The 15980-nt window shown below is 45.9% G+C and overlaps 1 protein-coding gene across 9 annotated transcripts in view; it reads right to left on the bottom strand.

Moving 5' to 3' along the window:
• Positions 1-2953: 2953 nt before the first annotated feature.
• Positions 2954-15980, bottom strand: part of PIPOX (pipecolic acid and sarcosine oxidase) — an 88127-nt gene continuing 75100 nt past the window's right edge. For 4 of the 9 annotated variants that reach the window (XM_068113154.2, XM_068113152.2, XM_078776301.1 and 1 more), the window contains exons 7-8: positions 6219-6294; positions 2954-3742 (exon numbers count right to left, since the gene is read on the bottom strand). In XM_068113154.2, coding sequence (XP_067969255.2) covers positions 3618-3742; positions 6219-6294 — 201 coding nt within the window. In that variant the 3' untranslated portion in view covers positions 2954-3617. The remainder of the gene's footprint in view (positions 3743-6218; positions 6295-15980) is intronic. The other 5 variants (XM_078776298.1, XM_078776299.1, XM_078776303.1 and 2 more) reach the window with 2 other exon arrangements.

The raw sequence follows: 15980 nt of genomic DNA, 5'->3' as shown, positions 1-15980 counted from the left end.
ACCGCTGTTTCTCGACAACCACGGGTCCGATATACTTTTAACTTGCCAGGTATATTGCTGGGGACCCGAGGATGTGCCTTTTCAAGGTTTCATATTAATCGGACAATTACTTACCGAGCTATGTCCAAAAAACGATTCAACCAATCAGAGAGCAGCGAACGATCGCGTGTGCCGAACGTGGCGGGCACACTCTGCCTCGGATGGCACATTTGAGAGCGTATTCATTTATTTCACGTTTGCAAACTATGTTGGCGTTAAACTATGTTTTACAACTAATAAAAACGAATTTGCGATTCATTCGCTTTCCTGCGCGTTTGTGCACGCGATGGCGATTTCTTTACCAAACTCCGGAAGCCGTTCGCTTTGGACCAAACCATTGCATGTAAATAGAGGGGGGGGATTGTCACCGTACTCGCAAGCCGTTCGCTTTGGACCAAACCATTTCATGTAAATAGAGGGGGGGGATATAATTTTAGATATAGATATAGTACGGGCAATGCCCTAGTTTTAATAATTCCAGGAACACAATTTAAATTTGACGAAGACGCAATATAGCGCTCCGTATGTCCAATTGACTATACAAATTTCTCCGCCTCGCCTATAAAAATTTTGCGTTCGAACGTCGGGCGCAATGTACGCCCGACCGTGTCGATGTCTCGCCGCGGACAAAAAAGTTGTCCGACGGGTTCGAATCCGACACCACTTGTCACGCAACCGCGATTAACACCACAGTTGCGGATAGCCAATTGCGAGGCTTTAACTCCCGAGGCGAGAACTCAATAGCGGATTCCAAATCAAACACTTAAACTAAAGTTAAACGCGCGGAATGGAGGGACGGGACACAGCAAAGCTCCGCAGCCTTATCTATTAAAATCCAACAGGAAACTGCGTTCAGATATATTCAGAAAATAATATAAGGATTTATTAACGGTTCCGAGAACAAAGAAATATGATGCTCTAAACCCCCTATATGGAGTACTCCCGCTCAACAGAGTTATTAAACAAACCACAGGGCAGACGACGAAATGAACAAAGATGGTGTGTGTGTGTGTGTGTGTGTGGTGCGTTCTTAGCTCTGCTCGCTCGGAAGCGTGGCGTGGAGATCGTGCAGGCCTCGGATGGCTAGGCCCTGACACGTGGGCGGGAAGGGTCTCCCCGACGCGACTCGCTCGCCGACCCCAGTCCTCTCGCCCCGCAACTATCAAACGCTCGCCCCGTCCGAAGGACCACGGTTTCTGGGGCTGTCGTCTCTGCCCGGCGCCTTGGAGATCGTGAATGGTTGGTCGATGGTACGCAAGAGGCCACAAATGGAATACAGCCGCCCACGCAAGCACGCGATCCAATCGCAGGGAAGATGGAGGGAACGAAGGCAGGGAAGAACTAGAGGGGAAAAATGTCCAGTGCACTCTATCACGACTGAATCCTCTCAGCTCCCCCAAATGGCGTCTGCTCTGCCTCATGTCCAACTCCGAACTCTTCTTCTTCTCCTTCGTGTCGTCACTTCCCTCCCGCACCATCACGCCCTCTTGTGACCCCCATTCGTCCGCCCTTCCCCATGACGTCAAAAGATCCACCCCCTTCTCATCGTGTCTCAGCAGGGTGCGTTTTGGTCGGTGTTGTTCCATTGATGTGAAAGGGAAGGGAATTAATTAATGTAGGTGCGCTAGGGGCATGAATTCCTACTGTCTAGGTGCGATGCCAAAAGGGACATTGGATTGACCACAGGGGTGGGAAAACACACAAAGTTACCCTTATCACCCTAACTACTTAGCACTTCCTGTCCCCGTACAGGAAATATATACGCAATTATCCCGGCATACGCCTACACATACTAACTTAAAGGTACATAGTGGGTTCTAGCTATCGCGACATCCCGGAGCATTTTACCTACTCAGATCTACTCTGCTCTACATATTGCTCTACCAAATTCATAACAATATACAGGTTTCTATTTTAAAAGTCCGTCTGTCTTTCTGAATTGGATGAAGATGTTTAATGTATGGCAGCAGGAACCATTTAAGATTTTAGAATAAAGCGAAGTGAGCGCATAAACAACAACAACTCTGCTACGAAAGGTCCGAATTTCACGTGTTTCACTGCATTTTTCATCCTCATTGATAAAATTGAGATTTACAGATAGGTATGCCATGTGGTTGTGAAGTGCAACATAATGACTTTGATTAAACGCATCATTGAAGCGATTGGGAGCCGGTAGGCATGCAGGATCCTGTTATTGGAAACGTCTATGTTGCACTACTGGACTTTAAAGAAAGCTGATGTGGGAGGCCCCTATTTATGGGTGGCCCCCAGCGGGGTGCGCACTCCGCGGGCACCTAACGGAGGCTCGGATTTCGGCTGCCACATTTGTACAAAAGGACTACAGAAAAAAAAGATGAAAAGTAGCCCATCGATAGGCCAGATCTGGATCCGGACATTAACCAAACCCTAATCAGCTTGTTCTTGTCATGCACCCAACTCAACCATCAAGTTTTGTCACAATCCGTCCAGAACTTTTAGAAATATCGTGCAATGTATTGTTTTTGGCTTTATCTCTCAATGGTGAAGACTCACTTGAAAAATTCTAGGATCTGGATCTGGTTCTTCCCCAAAATCTAAACAATTCATCCTTGTCATACACCAAACCTGTGCACCAAGTTTCTTCCGAATCCATCTGCAACGTTTTCAAATATCCTGCTGTACAGTATATTATATCGTTTTTGGCCCCATCTCTCATCGGTGAAGAATCACTTGAAAAATGATTGAAACCGGATCCAGATCGAGGTCTTAACCAAGAGTCAATTCTACCTTGTCACACACCCAACCTCTCCACCAAGTTTCTTCCAAATACGATGGAATATCCTGCTCACAGACAAACAAACAAAAACAGGGGTGAAAGCATAACCTCCGTCCACCTTTGGTGGCAGAGGTAATAAATGGACATGTTGGAGGATGCTAAAGAGAAAGTTTTTATTATCAAAGCAATTCATCGACATGATTTGGATGGATAAAAATCATTCTAACTTTAAAATCTCATGGTCACAAAAAGTTTCTATACAAAGGAAGAGGTTTACAATTATGCAACCAATGGCCTACCTCAGTCACCCCTCTCTCCCCTCCCCTTTCCACCACACCCCACAACCTAAGAAAAAAAGATTGGAATCACAGCATTTTCTAAGCAAGTTTTTAATCCGTTCAGTGTTCTAGCTCTCTTCCACAAGCCTTGACCTTGTACACAAAAAAAGAGAACGTTTTTTTATATTCATTGCCGAGAGCTCTTGTTGGCCATCCTGATTTTGGTACATTAACATCTGGCGTTTCATCTTGGATTCGTTTTCATTTGGCAGGTAACTGTTCACAACATCCTCTTACAAACCCAAGATGAGACCAACCTCTCAAATGGAGCAACGAGTAGTCAAGAGAAGTGGTCAAAAGCAGATATGGAAACAGTGTGAACCCATCTGACATCAATAAAATAAGTGTCAAATCATTATAAATTATCAGGGAAATTCTCCCCAAACAGCTGAGGAATTTAAGAGCTTTATTAGAATTTATCGTTACAAAGGAATGCTTTTACCTGCTTTGAGCAGACGTGTTTTATGAATTTCAGGACACCAAATTCACAAATTTGCTTTGAGGGCAAAGCGGCCGATACGAAATGGTGTCAGTTTGTAGGATGGATGTCTGCCACTTGCAAGCTCGGACAGCAACTTCCCAACCACAGGTGCCAACTTGAAACCATGCCCTGCAAAAATTACGAGTCGAGAACATGTGGTAATTAAGCATATCACAAATTTTTTTCTTGGATTAGCCACACAGATTTAATTATACAAGTGCACGAGTCATTAGATTGTATTGCTACGTAAGATTTTATCATTGTAAAAATTGCGCATCGATTTAAGAAGCATTCTCTTTATTTTTTATTTTTTTTTGTATACAAGATCGAGGCTCGTGAAAGAGCGAACATTAATCACACAAAAAGTCAAACTGACACATAAAACACAAAATAAGGGGAGCGGTAGACAAGATGGGGAGAGAGAGGGAAGGACACAAACAACATTTGAGAGCAGGGAAATGTTGTTGTTGTTTTTTTGTTTTTGTTTTTGGGTTTTTTGGGGGGGGGGGAATTAAAACGTTAGATAAATAGTAGATGTTCGGGGAAGTTCGGGGGAGAAGGGAAAAATCTAAGAACCAAGCAAAAACAGCGAAGGAAGGAACTTAAGTGAACAAACTTCGACGGTGAAAGCCTCAGGCTACAAGGCCGCACATGCGGAACAAACAGAAAATGATTAATTTATTACGAGTTACAGGAAATTCAAACCAAAACGAACTCGAAACAAACAATAACGCATAGATGATAAAATAACGAGTGCTAATTTGTCAAACACACGAATGGAAAAGTAACTTCACTTTGGATGCCCGGAGAGAACAAAAGTTGCCACCCCGATCGAGAAACCGGAAGCGCAAATTTTCGAGTTAAGATTTTAAACAAGGAAGTATGGGGGTGAAAAGACTGGGAAAAAACTGAGAGAACGAGAGTAGAAGGACCACGATCGACCGCTGAGAGAAAACAAGGCCTCAAGGTAGGAAGCTTCAAGAACTAGCCCGCAAATAACGCGGCATGAAATACTCGACGATTTTATACAGGTGTGAAAGATTTACACCAATAATCTTCCAAGGGACACACTATAGGTACACACACGTAAGATAAATACAGTTTCGACAAAAAGTTTCTTGTCCCGACAAGATCTCGTGAGATCAAATCAGTATTAACATTAATGATGAGAGATAAGCTGTCTAGCCTGGGTTTGAATCCCGACCCAGCTATAAACTGTCAATCCCAGTGTTTCACAGGCAGGGTGATTCATCAATGTGCGTGGCATCCCTCAGATAGATGGTAAACTGGGTTTACCGTCTGCCGACATTAGTTGAAGATCCCATGGTCAGTGTCCTTCATGAAGAATAGGCGACCTATCACCGGCACCATAGGCAAATTCCGTATTTATGCCCTAACTTTAGTCGGATGTCAGGTCTGGCCAGCCTGCTCGTGAAAGACTTGGGCCAAGCCTCCCTCGGCTAGCCCCACAGGAACATGGAAATAATCGTTGCCGTTAAAGAATAAGATAAGGTGTCCTTGCCACCGCTGGGGGGATGGTGGTGTCTGAATGAATTGTTAGTGTTGAAGGATGTCTCATCTGGTGTTCCCCACCGTCCCCCTCGTCTGAAACCGGAGCGGGTCCTGATCAAGTGGCAAAGTGTCACGGCGGCAGCACAAAGCCTGTTTCCACCAGGTATTGAGCACCATTCATTGGGCGGCACTCCAGAGTAGGTAATGCGTAATCCCGATGGAGGGGGTAAGGGGAGCATGAGGGACAATAAAAGGGGGAATCTAGTAGTCATCTCACGCACTCTCTCTCGACTCCCTGCAAGATCCCCAGCTGCAGAGTCCTATTAGCTGAGCCTTGCCGACATTGGATGAAGAGGAACTTTCGCTGCATGCCAGCAGTTCTCCATGTCACTATCCAGTGAGACTAAACATATCCTGAAAACCTGGTCCAGTTCAAGTGAGTTGTGCTCGTGATGCCTTTGTTCTTATTCGCAGTTCGGCTAAGTTTAAGTTATTTATTGTGTTTTTCTACGTTCAAGATTCTCCGCTTGTGTCATGATGACTGTTCAAAAAATCATTCCTATTTCTGAAAACCACGAGTCTGCTTCGTGCATTCTCCGCTCAGGTGCGATAGCAGGCCAATTCAGCCTAAAACCGGCCATTGGTGAAGCGGAGCAACTGCTTTGGCATTTTGCAGCTTCACACCTGATTTGTTAACAACCATGGCAAGGAGCTCTAAATGTGATGCTATTAAAAACTGGCCAATTTGAGCAGTTATATTTGTTTGTAGCAAGGAAAATCACTCCAAATATAATCAACAGTATTATTTTCTGCTTTCCACAACAACAAAAACATTTCCATCATAGAAAAAGAGTTAATTTTACAACAATGTGATCACACATTGATTCGGTCTCCACAGACAGATGCCCTTTTATTAATCACATCAACACAAAAGTGTAACAGAGCACATTATCCCATATTCTGTGCTTTATGCTGTGATGTTGGCCAATCTTCAGGAATGCGATATGATAAATCAGCTGTACTTATTGAAATATAGAAAATATGTGCACTAAAATGAAACCTTTATATCTGGAGAATGGCTGGGAGTTCTTACCAGAGAAACCTGCTCCAATAATGATGTTGTCATATCTGGGATGTTTGTCAATTATGAAATCCGCGTCTGGCGTGTTCTGAAATGAGAAATAAACATACGAGAACAGTCCAGTGAAGGATATTATTCAGAACCTTCCTGTATGTTGCACATGCAACCTTTGGCTGTAATTATATTTTCAAAATCAACTCAGTGTTATACAGAGTGATCACTGCATTTTAGAACATTTTAGAGCAAGCCTAACTTCAGAATGGGGTAATGTAATTACTTTCTTCAGACCATGTATCCACAGAAAAGACAAAATTAATCAGAGGCTCCATTTCAACAAGGGTGACTGCTCGAGACAAAGGGGCAAAATGAAGCGCAATTAAGAAGAAGTTGAAAGAATTAGGAAAGAAGAAGAGCAAGTTTGTCTGTGACTGAATTAAGTGCATTTAGGAGCACAAAACAGAAGCTCAGCAGGGATTTGTTATTCAACAAACAGATGATGAGAGGAATTCATGGCAGACAAAAATAGCCTCCAGCATTATATTATGTTTATATATATATATATATATATATATATATATATATATATATATATATATATATATATATATATATATATATATATATATATATATATATATATATATATATTGTAACGAATGTGGAAACGTTACAATGTGAACGTTACAAAAGTACGGTAACACCCTGTTAATGTAAATAATGGTCGCAGTCGGCGTCCTAGTTAATTCCATGAAACTTACACGCAGGTCACGATATATCTTTTAAATAGTGTATTTCCTTATTCCATGTAGGCTAAATATGTGTTTCCCACTAGATTGACTTTGCATTGTATCAAACGAAATAAGCGTAGGCCCTTCCAATTTCCCCAAAACCTCCCTTCCAATTGCCTTCCGCATTTTGGCCGGTTTTCTTCAAACCACCATTGGCCACGAGGTAGGGTTGGGGGAAGAAAGGCGTGTCTCCACCTCGTCATAAGAGGGAAGGAGTGAACCAGCCCTAACAGCCAATCAACACCGCGGTGAGTGACCCGGTAGGCGTGCCCTCGGAGCCGGCGGCTTAATTCCATATATATATATATATATATATATATATATTGTAACGAATGTGGAAACGTTACAATGTGAACGTTACAAAAGTACGGTAACACCCTGTTAATGTAAATAATGGTCGCAGTCGGCGTCCTAGTTAATTCCATGAAACTTACACGCAGGTCACGATATATCTTTTAAATAGTGTATTTCCTTATTCCATGTAGGCTAAATATGTGTTTCCCACTAGATTGACTTTGCATTGTATCAAACGAAATAAGCGTAGGCCCTTCCAATTTCCCCAAAACCTCCCTTCCAATTGCCTTCCGCATTTTGGCCGGTTTTCTTCAAACCACCATTGGCCACGAGGTAGGGTTGGGGAAGAAAGGCGTGTCTCCACCTCGTCATAAGAGGGAAGGAGTGAACCAGCCCTAACAGCCAATCAACACCGCGGTGAGTGACCCGGTAGGCGTGCCCTCGGAGCCGGCGGCTTAATTCCGCCCGAGGTGATAAAAGCGACTGTAAGGGACTGCTTTACCAGATGACTTGGAGATGACCCTGGGAGAGGAGCAAAGAGGCTGCACCAAAAGGAGCGGTGAGATGCGAAACGCTCCAAGCCAAAGAGGAGAGGTACTCGGCAAGGAAACCAGCTTTGGAGAGACGCGCTGAAAGGAGGGAGACGGCCCCACCCCAAGAAAAGGAGCAGGTGTGCCGAACCAGCGCGTGACGTCTACCGCAGTGGAGACACGACGGAGGGTTTCCCGCCAAAACCGCGAGGAATTGCGAACTGCGGCCTCCCGACCTTGCCTCCCTCTCAAGCAATCCATCTCAAGCCCTACCTGCCTGCAATATATCCCCTGTGTAAGTGTGAACGTCCTGTCCTACTCGTTGTCTTGGGGCTAAGTAAAAATGAATAGTGTAAGTTAACGATTCGCTGTGTTACTGCTTCTTCCATCCATTGCTTGTGTGTGTATAATAAAATCTGTTCTTCCTCCGTATTCTTCTTCTTCTTCTTTTTCATTCTCTTTCGGTCGCTTTAGAGATTTCCCGATTGAATATCTGTGGGGCGATCTGGTCAACGTCGGGTGGAATCGGGTTTTAATCGGGGAGTAACTGTTCGGACGCGGTTAAATACACCACCGCTCGGTCAATATAGCATCTAAAAGCATTCTAGCATCTAAAAAGGATGGAGGACATCTGTAACAATTGGTAGTCAGGAGTGGGGATTTGGAACCCTGGACCAAATTTTGGACACCAAATTGTACAAATTGGCTGTAACAATTTGGTGTCGAGGAGTTGGATTCGGACCTGGGACTAAATTTGCTAGGCCCAAATTTTGGAACACCAATTGTACTATTAGAGTAACAATTGGTGTCGAGGAGGGAGATCGGACCCGAAATCGGACCCGAAGCGCGCTTAACGCGCTCAAAATTACAAGCTGCCGAAATTTATTTTGTTTTACAAAGCAAAACCCGAATTTTGAGATCGCGCCATGGACAATCAAGGCGATCGGATGTCGGTGGGAGAGATAGACAGGGTGGAATCGACCCAGGACCTCGGGGAAATGTATGTGGAAGAAAGGGAGGAGGAGAAAAATGGCAATGTGGTTGCGGAGGTTTCAGACGCACAAAATGGCGCTCTCGCGCACGAGGTTGAGGGGGCCACGGCCGCGGAACCAATGAGCGCGACCCAAATGCAAGCCTTCATGACCCAATTCATGGTGGAAATGCAGAAAAAAAACGATAGTGAGAAAATGGAAAGCAGAAAAATGGGGGCCCTTATGGAGAGGCTAGAAGCAAAAATGGGGGTAATGAGGGACGAAGCGAGGGGTACCGGTGAGAAGGTAGACAAAAATTTTGAGGGGTTAGACAAGAAAATTGGGAAGTTAGACAATAATTTTGAGGAGTTAGACAAGAAAATTGGGAAGCTAGACAATAATTTTGAGGGGTTAGACAAGAAAATTGGGAAGTTAGACAATAATTTTGAGGGGTTAGACAAGAAAATTGGGAAGTTAGACAATAATTTTGAGGGGTTAGACAACGGGATAAAAGAGGTGAAAAATGGGTTAATGGGGTTAGAAAATAGGATGGAGGACAAATTGCGGGAAATAGGGGAACAATCTGCCAGGGAAATCAAACAAATGGGAGAGCAGATAGAGGAGGTGAAAATCGGGGTAGAAACCAAACTGGATGCTCAGAGGGATGAATTGGGACAGATGAGGGTGGCATCTACAAAAGAGATGGAGGAAATACGACGAGGGGTAAGTGAGGAGGTTTCGGGGCTGCGCGAGGAGGTAAAGCGAGGTGAGAAGCGTATGGAGAAAGAGGTGAGAAATAATACGGCTAAGTTACAAGGGGGAATAGAAGATCTGACGGAGGAGGTGGAACAGCTGACAGAGGGACAAACGAAGTTAGTGGAGCAGGTTCAAAGGAACACTGCAGTACTCGGAGGGTTAAAGGCGACACAAAAAGAAATTAAAAATGACTTGATAGCGACACAGAGGCAATGTCAGATGGTACGTGAGGAACTGACAATGAGGGTGGACGAGGTGACAGAGATAATGGAGACAAAGGACCGAGAGGTGAGGACGCACATCGAAACGGTTAAGGTAGCCTTAGAGGACGAACTTGAGGAGACGCACCGAGAAATAAAAGAGGTTAAACAAAAATTAGAGGAAGTGGAAGAAGAGGTGAGTGAAATTAAGAAGGGACGGACAGAAACTAAGAGAGAAATCCAGGAGGAGGTAATGGAATATGTACAAGGTCTGTGTTCAAATCATGATGAGGTGCTCACTAACCAAATAAAAAGTTTGCAGGTGGCAAAGGAGGTGCGGAGACGAAGTACGGAGGTGAGTGGCAATGTATATGATGTGAGGAAAGCTTCAGTCGGCTTGGGGATTGGTTTGGATCCGGGTGTTCGTGAAAGGCCGTTGGTGAAGTGTGTGACAGGTCAGGTGTGCGAAAAAAGAGGTGTGCGAGAATGTCCGACCATGGGGTGTGTGAGGAAAAAGTGCACGCCGAGGAGTGAGTGTGCCGTCAAGAGTGAGTTGGTCGAAGCGCGTGTGCGAGGGGGTACATGGAAGCGCGGTGTGGTGAGTGTTACGGAGGAAGTAACGAGAGAGTGTACACCTGTGGTGAGTGTTACGGAGGAAGTAACGAGAGAGTGTACACCTGTGGTGAGTGTTACAGAGGATGTAACGAGAGAGTGTACACCTGTGGTGAGTGTTACAGAGGATGTAACGAGGAAGTGTACGCCTGTGGTGAGTGTTACAGAGGGTGTAACGGGAGAGTGTGCGCGAGAAAGGTGTGTAACGGACAGGTGCATGAGGAAAGAGTGCGTTGTCAAGAGTGGAGGTGAGAGTAGTGAGAGTGAAACGGAGCGTGAGTTGGTTGTGACAGGTGAGCGAGGATGTACACCTGGAATGGAAGGATGCACACCTGGAATGGTAGAGCGTGAGTTGGTTGTGACAGGTGAGCGAGGATGTACACCTGGAATGGAAGGATGCACACCTGGAATGGTAGAGCGTGTGTGGGAAGGCACATTTGAGTTGGTAGTGAGGCACGTGGTTGGATGTGCGAATGAGAGCACACCTGTGATTGTCACAGAGGAAGTGACCGAGGAGGGGGCGCGAAGAGGTGTGTTGGTGAGGTGTGCGACCAACGAATGTGTGCCAAAGTGTTCGGTGGTCAGGTGTGTGACCAAGTCGGCGAGCGGAATGAGTGTACCGAGGTGTGTAAGGAAAGGTACGAGGAGAATGGAAACGGCTGCATGTATGAGCAAGAAAGGGGTAGCGTATGCATGTAAGCATCCAGGTGAAGCGTCGACGGTAACCGGTTTAGCGGTTAGGGCGACTTATAGCCGAATCGGGCCCTCGGTGCGCGTCGGGCAGCTTCGCGTGCCGCGAGGACCAGCGGGGATCCGAACCACGGCGGTTTCGAAAGAACCGCCGTACGCGATCCGCGCTGTGCCTCGCTTGAAACGGCCGCGTCCGGGCTCCACTAGGCGGAGCGGGCAGCTGGATAGGAAGGGTCGTTATGGCGACCACGTTTTGTTGAGACGTGCCGGCAGGTCGAGATGGGGACATTGGATGGCTCCACGCCGAGGTGGTGCGTGGGATCTCGGCCCGGGTAAGCCCACGCCCCTGCCCCGAGTGCGGGACGCATCCAGCCGCCGGCACAAAATAATCCGCGTTCATTGCTCGGCTGTACGAAGCCGGGCTGTAGATGTGAATTGGCGCACCGAGAGGATGTAATAAGTAGACGGATGATGATGGTAGTGATTTGAAACGAAATTTAGAAAAGTGAATAGAATTGGCAGTAAATGGAAAATCTTTGAATTGGTTGGAATTTGGACGAGCAAAATTGATAGAGAGACCCCCGATGTGGTGGGATGGCAAATCCACCATCCCTCACATTGGGGCAAATGCGCAATAGCTTATGGGGTGTATGGCAGTGAAAACTAGCCCGGGTGGGTTAGGTTATATTGTAGGGATCTAGCGAAGATGACATTAGGTAACGTTAAGTTTAGTTAGTGACTGATACCTGTAGTGGGGACGCAGGTAGATTAGTGTGGATTATAATGACGTGGGAGCGCAATAGTTTAAAGGGACGACTGGGAAGCGCAAGTTTCAGAGGGGAGTAGTTAGCTGAGATGATGCCGTGTGTGTGAGGATTGAACAGGTGAGAATGGAACAGGTGTGATTGCACAGGTGTGCAACTGAACAGGTGTGTGGAGCAGTGTATGAGGGAGTAGTGGTGATTGCGTGTTGTGTTGACCAAATGGTCCAGGAAGAAAGGAGGGTGCAGGTGGCACCAGGTGTGATTGCACAGGTGTGCAACAACAGGTGAATGGAGAATGGTTGTGTGAAATAAATGGTTGTATGGAATAAATGGTATGGAGTATTGGAATGGATGGTCGTGGAGTGAGTATGGTGGAAACTGTGGAGTGGAGTGGATGGTGCGAAGGTGTGAATGGGGGAAGAGTGGACCCCCATCACGGATACCCGGGGCAGGTAGTGTAAGTGTTAGGTAGAGGGTACAGGTAAATTGTGGTTGGATATTGGCATCTGTGGTGCGGGTGGCAGAATGGTATGTGGATGGGTGCATTAGTGTTGTGGAAATGGCTGGGCGTGTAGCCTGTTAGTGTGTGTAGTTGGTTTGGGCACTCCACCACTGTGAGGATGTCGGCCAGGTGAGGCCGCAGGTGGGCTCTGGGAGCCGGTAGTAGTTGTTGTGGATGGGGCCCGAGGATCCGGAGGACGGACCCGGGTAGCCCAGTGCCAGAGGGCACCATGGGGTGACAGAGCCAGGAGAGGGGCTGTCCCCAGTTAGTTAGGTTAGGGTGAGGAGCTAGGTAAGCTCGGGTGGCAACTACAGTGGTGGAGGTGTGCAGGTGGGTAGACCTGTTGGGAGAGCTAGACGTCGCAGCCCAGAAATTGTGCGAGAGCACCGGGAGATGAATCGGGGGAGTGAGACCCCAAATTGAGAAGCACCACAGTTTGGTCAATGGGAATTGGTTTTTAGAACCCATAGTGTAAGTTGGCCAATGGATTGGCAGGGAGAGACCCCGGGTAGTGTAAAGTGTGTTAAAGTCATTTAGAAAATAGTTAGGATGAAGGATCTCCTCGCACCATCTGCATCCACTCACCTGAGGTGACAGGTACTCCACACCATGCCATGTTTTGATTATTTTTTATGATGCAAATGTTTGGATTGTGAGACGCATCATGACGTGGGTGTGACATTGTGCGTAATTCCATCTCTCCCTCCTTATGAGGATTGATGATGAATTGGTGATGGCAAATTTTGAAGTAAAGGGATTGTGGAGACGAATTTGGTATAGGGGAAATATGGGGAAGACGTGACAGTAGTGACGAATTTGTAAATGGGTAGATTTTTGTACATATGGGGTAAGGGTAGGGTAGGTGACAGGGGGGTGACGTACGGTAGGGACGAGCTTTCTCACTTCGCCCTCCGTACGCATTTCGCCTTGCATTGCCTTATTGACGTGTACCCTTGTGACCTTACCCCTCGCTCAATTGTCTTTCTTTTGTCTCCCACATGACCTGTGCGCCATTGGGTGCCGATGGGAGCGTGCGTGAGGTGGCCATTGTGCGCCCGAGATTCCCAGAACCAGCATGCATTGCGTTGATGTACCACTGTATGGACCGCTGTTCTGCGGCCAAGTACCACTTGATGGACCCCAGGTTCTGGGGCAGGGCACCTCTGTTGGAGACCGGCCATAGTGGCCAGGGAATCTTGCTTGCGGACCTCGGTAAGGTGGCACCTATGCCAAACAGGTGGACCACCCTTAGTTGGCCCCTGAGGCCCTAAATAAAAATGGACACAAGTTGTGCTTTTTATTATTTCCAACTAGGCCGCATGAAGCCAGAAGACGTCGGGAAGAACATCGGCCCAGCAGAGAAAGAGAAGACCACCACCAGTTGTTTTGTTGTGTTTATTATGAACCATGGTGACTGCGCACCAGATGGTGCTTTTGGGTGCTTTGTGGTGCTTTGTGGTGTTTGGTGCTTTTGGGTGCTTTGGTGGTATTGGTACTGGTGCATCGATGCAATGCGTGCTGTCTCCTCCCTCCCAACAGGAATTTCTTTCTCTTGTTCCCTAAAAAAAAACAAACAAAAAAAAAAAACACAGGTCCTGGGTTGCGTTGTAAATAAGAAATCACGTCATTGTAAATAATGCTCCCCACCGTAAATGTATAGTTTGAGAATAATTCCGTAATTCGGTTAGCTGTGGGCTTGAGTCTGTTAGACAGGATGCAATGCAATAGGGGGACATACTTATTTGTGTTTTAAGATTGTCACACTCAGGGTCAGGTTAATTGTAGAGGGAATTACACCTACGTGTCACACTAAGTTAAAGTTTAATAGGCCCGAGCACGGGCCTGAAGAAAGGAGGGTGCCGTGTAACGAATGTGGAAACGTTACAATGTGAACGTTACAAAAGTACGGTAACACCCTGTTAATGTAAATAATGGTCGCAGTCGGCATCCTAGTTAATTCCATGAAACTTACACGCAGGTCACGATATATCTTTTAAATAGTGTATTTCCTTATTCCATGTAGGCTAAATATGTGTTTCCCACTAGATTGACTTTGCATTGTATCAAACGAAATAAGCGTAGGCCCTTCCAATTTCCCCAAAACCTCCCTTCCAATTGCCTTCCGCATTTTGGCCGGTTTTCTTCAAACCACCATTGGCCACGAGGTAGGGTTGGGGGAAGAAAGGCGTGTCTCCACCTCGTCATAAGAGGGAAGGAGTGAACCAGCCCTAACAGCCAATCAACACCGCGGTGAGTGACCCGGTAGGCGTGCCCTCGGAGCCGGCGGCTTAATTCCGCCCGAGGTGATAAAAGCGACTGTAAGGGACTGCTTTACCAGATGACTTGGAGATGACCCTGGGAGAGGAGCAAAGAGGCTGCACCAAAAGGAGCGGTGAGATGCGAAACGCTCCAAGCCAAAGAGGAGAGGTACTCGGCAAGGAAACCAGCTTTGGAGAGACGCGCTGAAAGGAGGGAGACGGCCCCACCCCAAGAAAAGGAGCAGTTGTGCCGAACCAGCGCGTGACGTCTACCGCAGTGGAGACACGATGGAGGGTTTCCCGCCAAAACCGCGAGGAATTGCGAACTGCGGCCTCCCGACCTTGCCTCCCTCTCAAGCAATCCATCTCAAGCCCTACCTGCCTGCAATATATCCCCTGTGTAAGTGTGAACGTCCTGTCCTACTCGTTGTCTTGGGGCTAAGTAAAAATGAATAGTGTAAGTTAACGATTCGCTGTGTTACTGCTTCTTCCATCCATTGCTTGTGTGTGTATAATAAAATCTGTTCTTCCTCCGTATTCTTCTTCTTCTTCTTTTTCATTCTCTTTCGGTCGCTTTAGAGATTTCCCGATTGAATATCTGTGGGGCGATCTGGTCAACGTCGGGTGGAATCGGGTTTTAATCGGGGAGTAACTGTTCGGACGCGGTTAAATACACCAACGCTCGGTCAATATAGCATCTAAAAGCCGCGTCTGTAACAATATATATATATATATATATATATATATATATATATATATATATATATATATATATATATAATTATAAAATTGAAATCTTGCGTGTTTGTATGTAACATTCGATCGGTCCGGGGGCATGGCTTACCCCTTTGAGAGAGTAGTAATATCCACCATTTTATTAACTCGCATAGCTTTGAGGCCTGTTTTGTAGGCCCGTGGTGTCTTGCTCGCTCTCTCAGTTTTATTTCAAATCAAATTCGATATATCATTTCATTTTTCACAGTCGCCAACATAGTTTTAGACTCGGTTGAAAAAAAACGGGAAGAAAATCCGATGAAAGTTTCCGTTTATAGAACGAAATGAATTCTGAAAGGCTTGTATCTTCAAGGCCATTGAGTCTGTTTCACGCCTTTATCTTCAATCTAAGTCGCCATCTGATTTCATTTTTGTCGATGGTTTTAGACTCGGTAAAAGAAATAATTGAGAACATTCACGCACACATGGGAAATTGCAGAGGTATATTTTAAAAATCGCGCCACGTTGATATACGAAAATACACCGCCTAAAATAACAGGCATACAGTATATATCTTCGTCATTTCATTCAACATTATTACCCGGGCGTAAAATATGTTTCAGGAAATTACCGAGAGATATTTCTTCGATTTTTTTTATTATTTATATGCGCATACACTTTAAATAGGTTTATTT

Source organism: Myxine glutinosa, chromosome 4, assembly GCF_964187855.1.
Source record: "Myxine glutinosa chromosome 4, kmMyxGlut1.1, whole genome shotgun sequence".
NCBI classification, from domain to species: domain Eukaryota; kingdom Metazoa; phylum Chordata; class Myxini; order Myxiniformes; family Myxinidae; genus Myxine; species Myxine glutinosa.
This window is presented reverse-complemented; position numbering and strand designations above follow the sequence as displayed.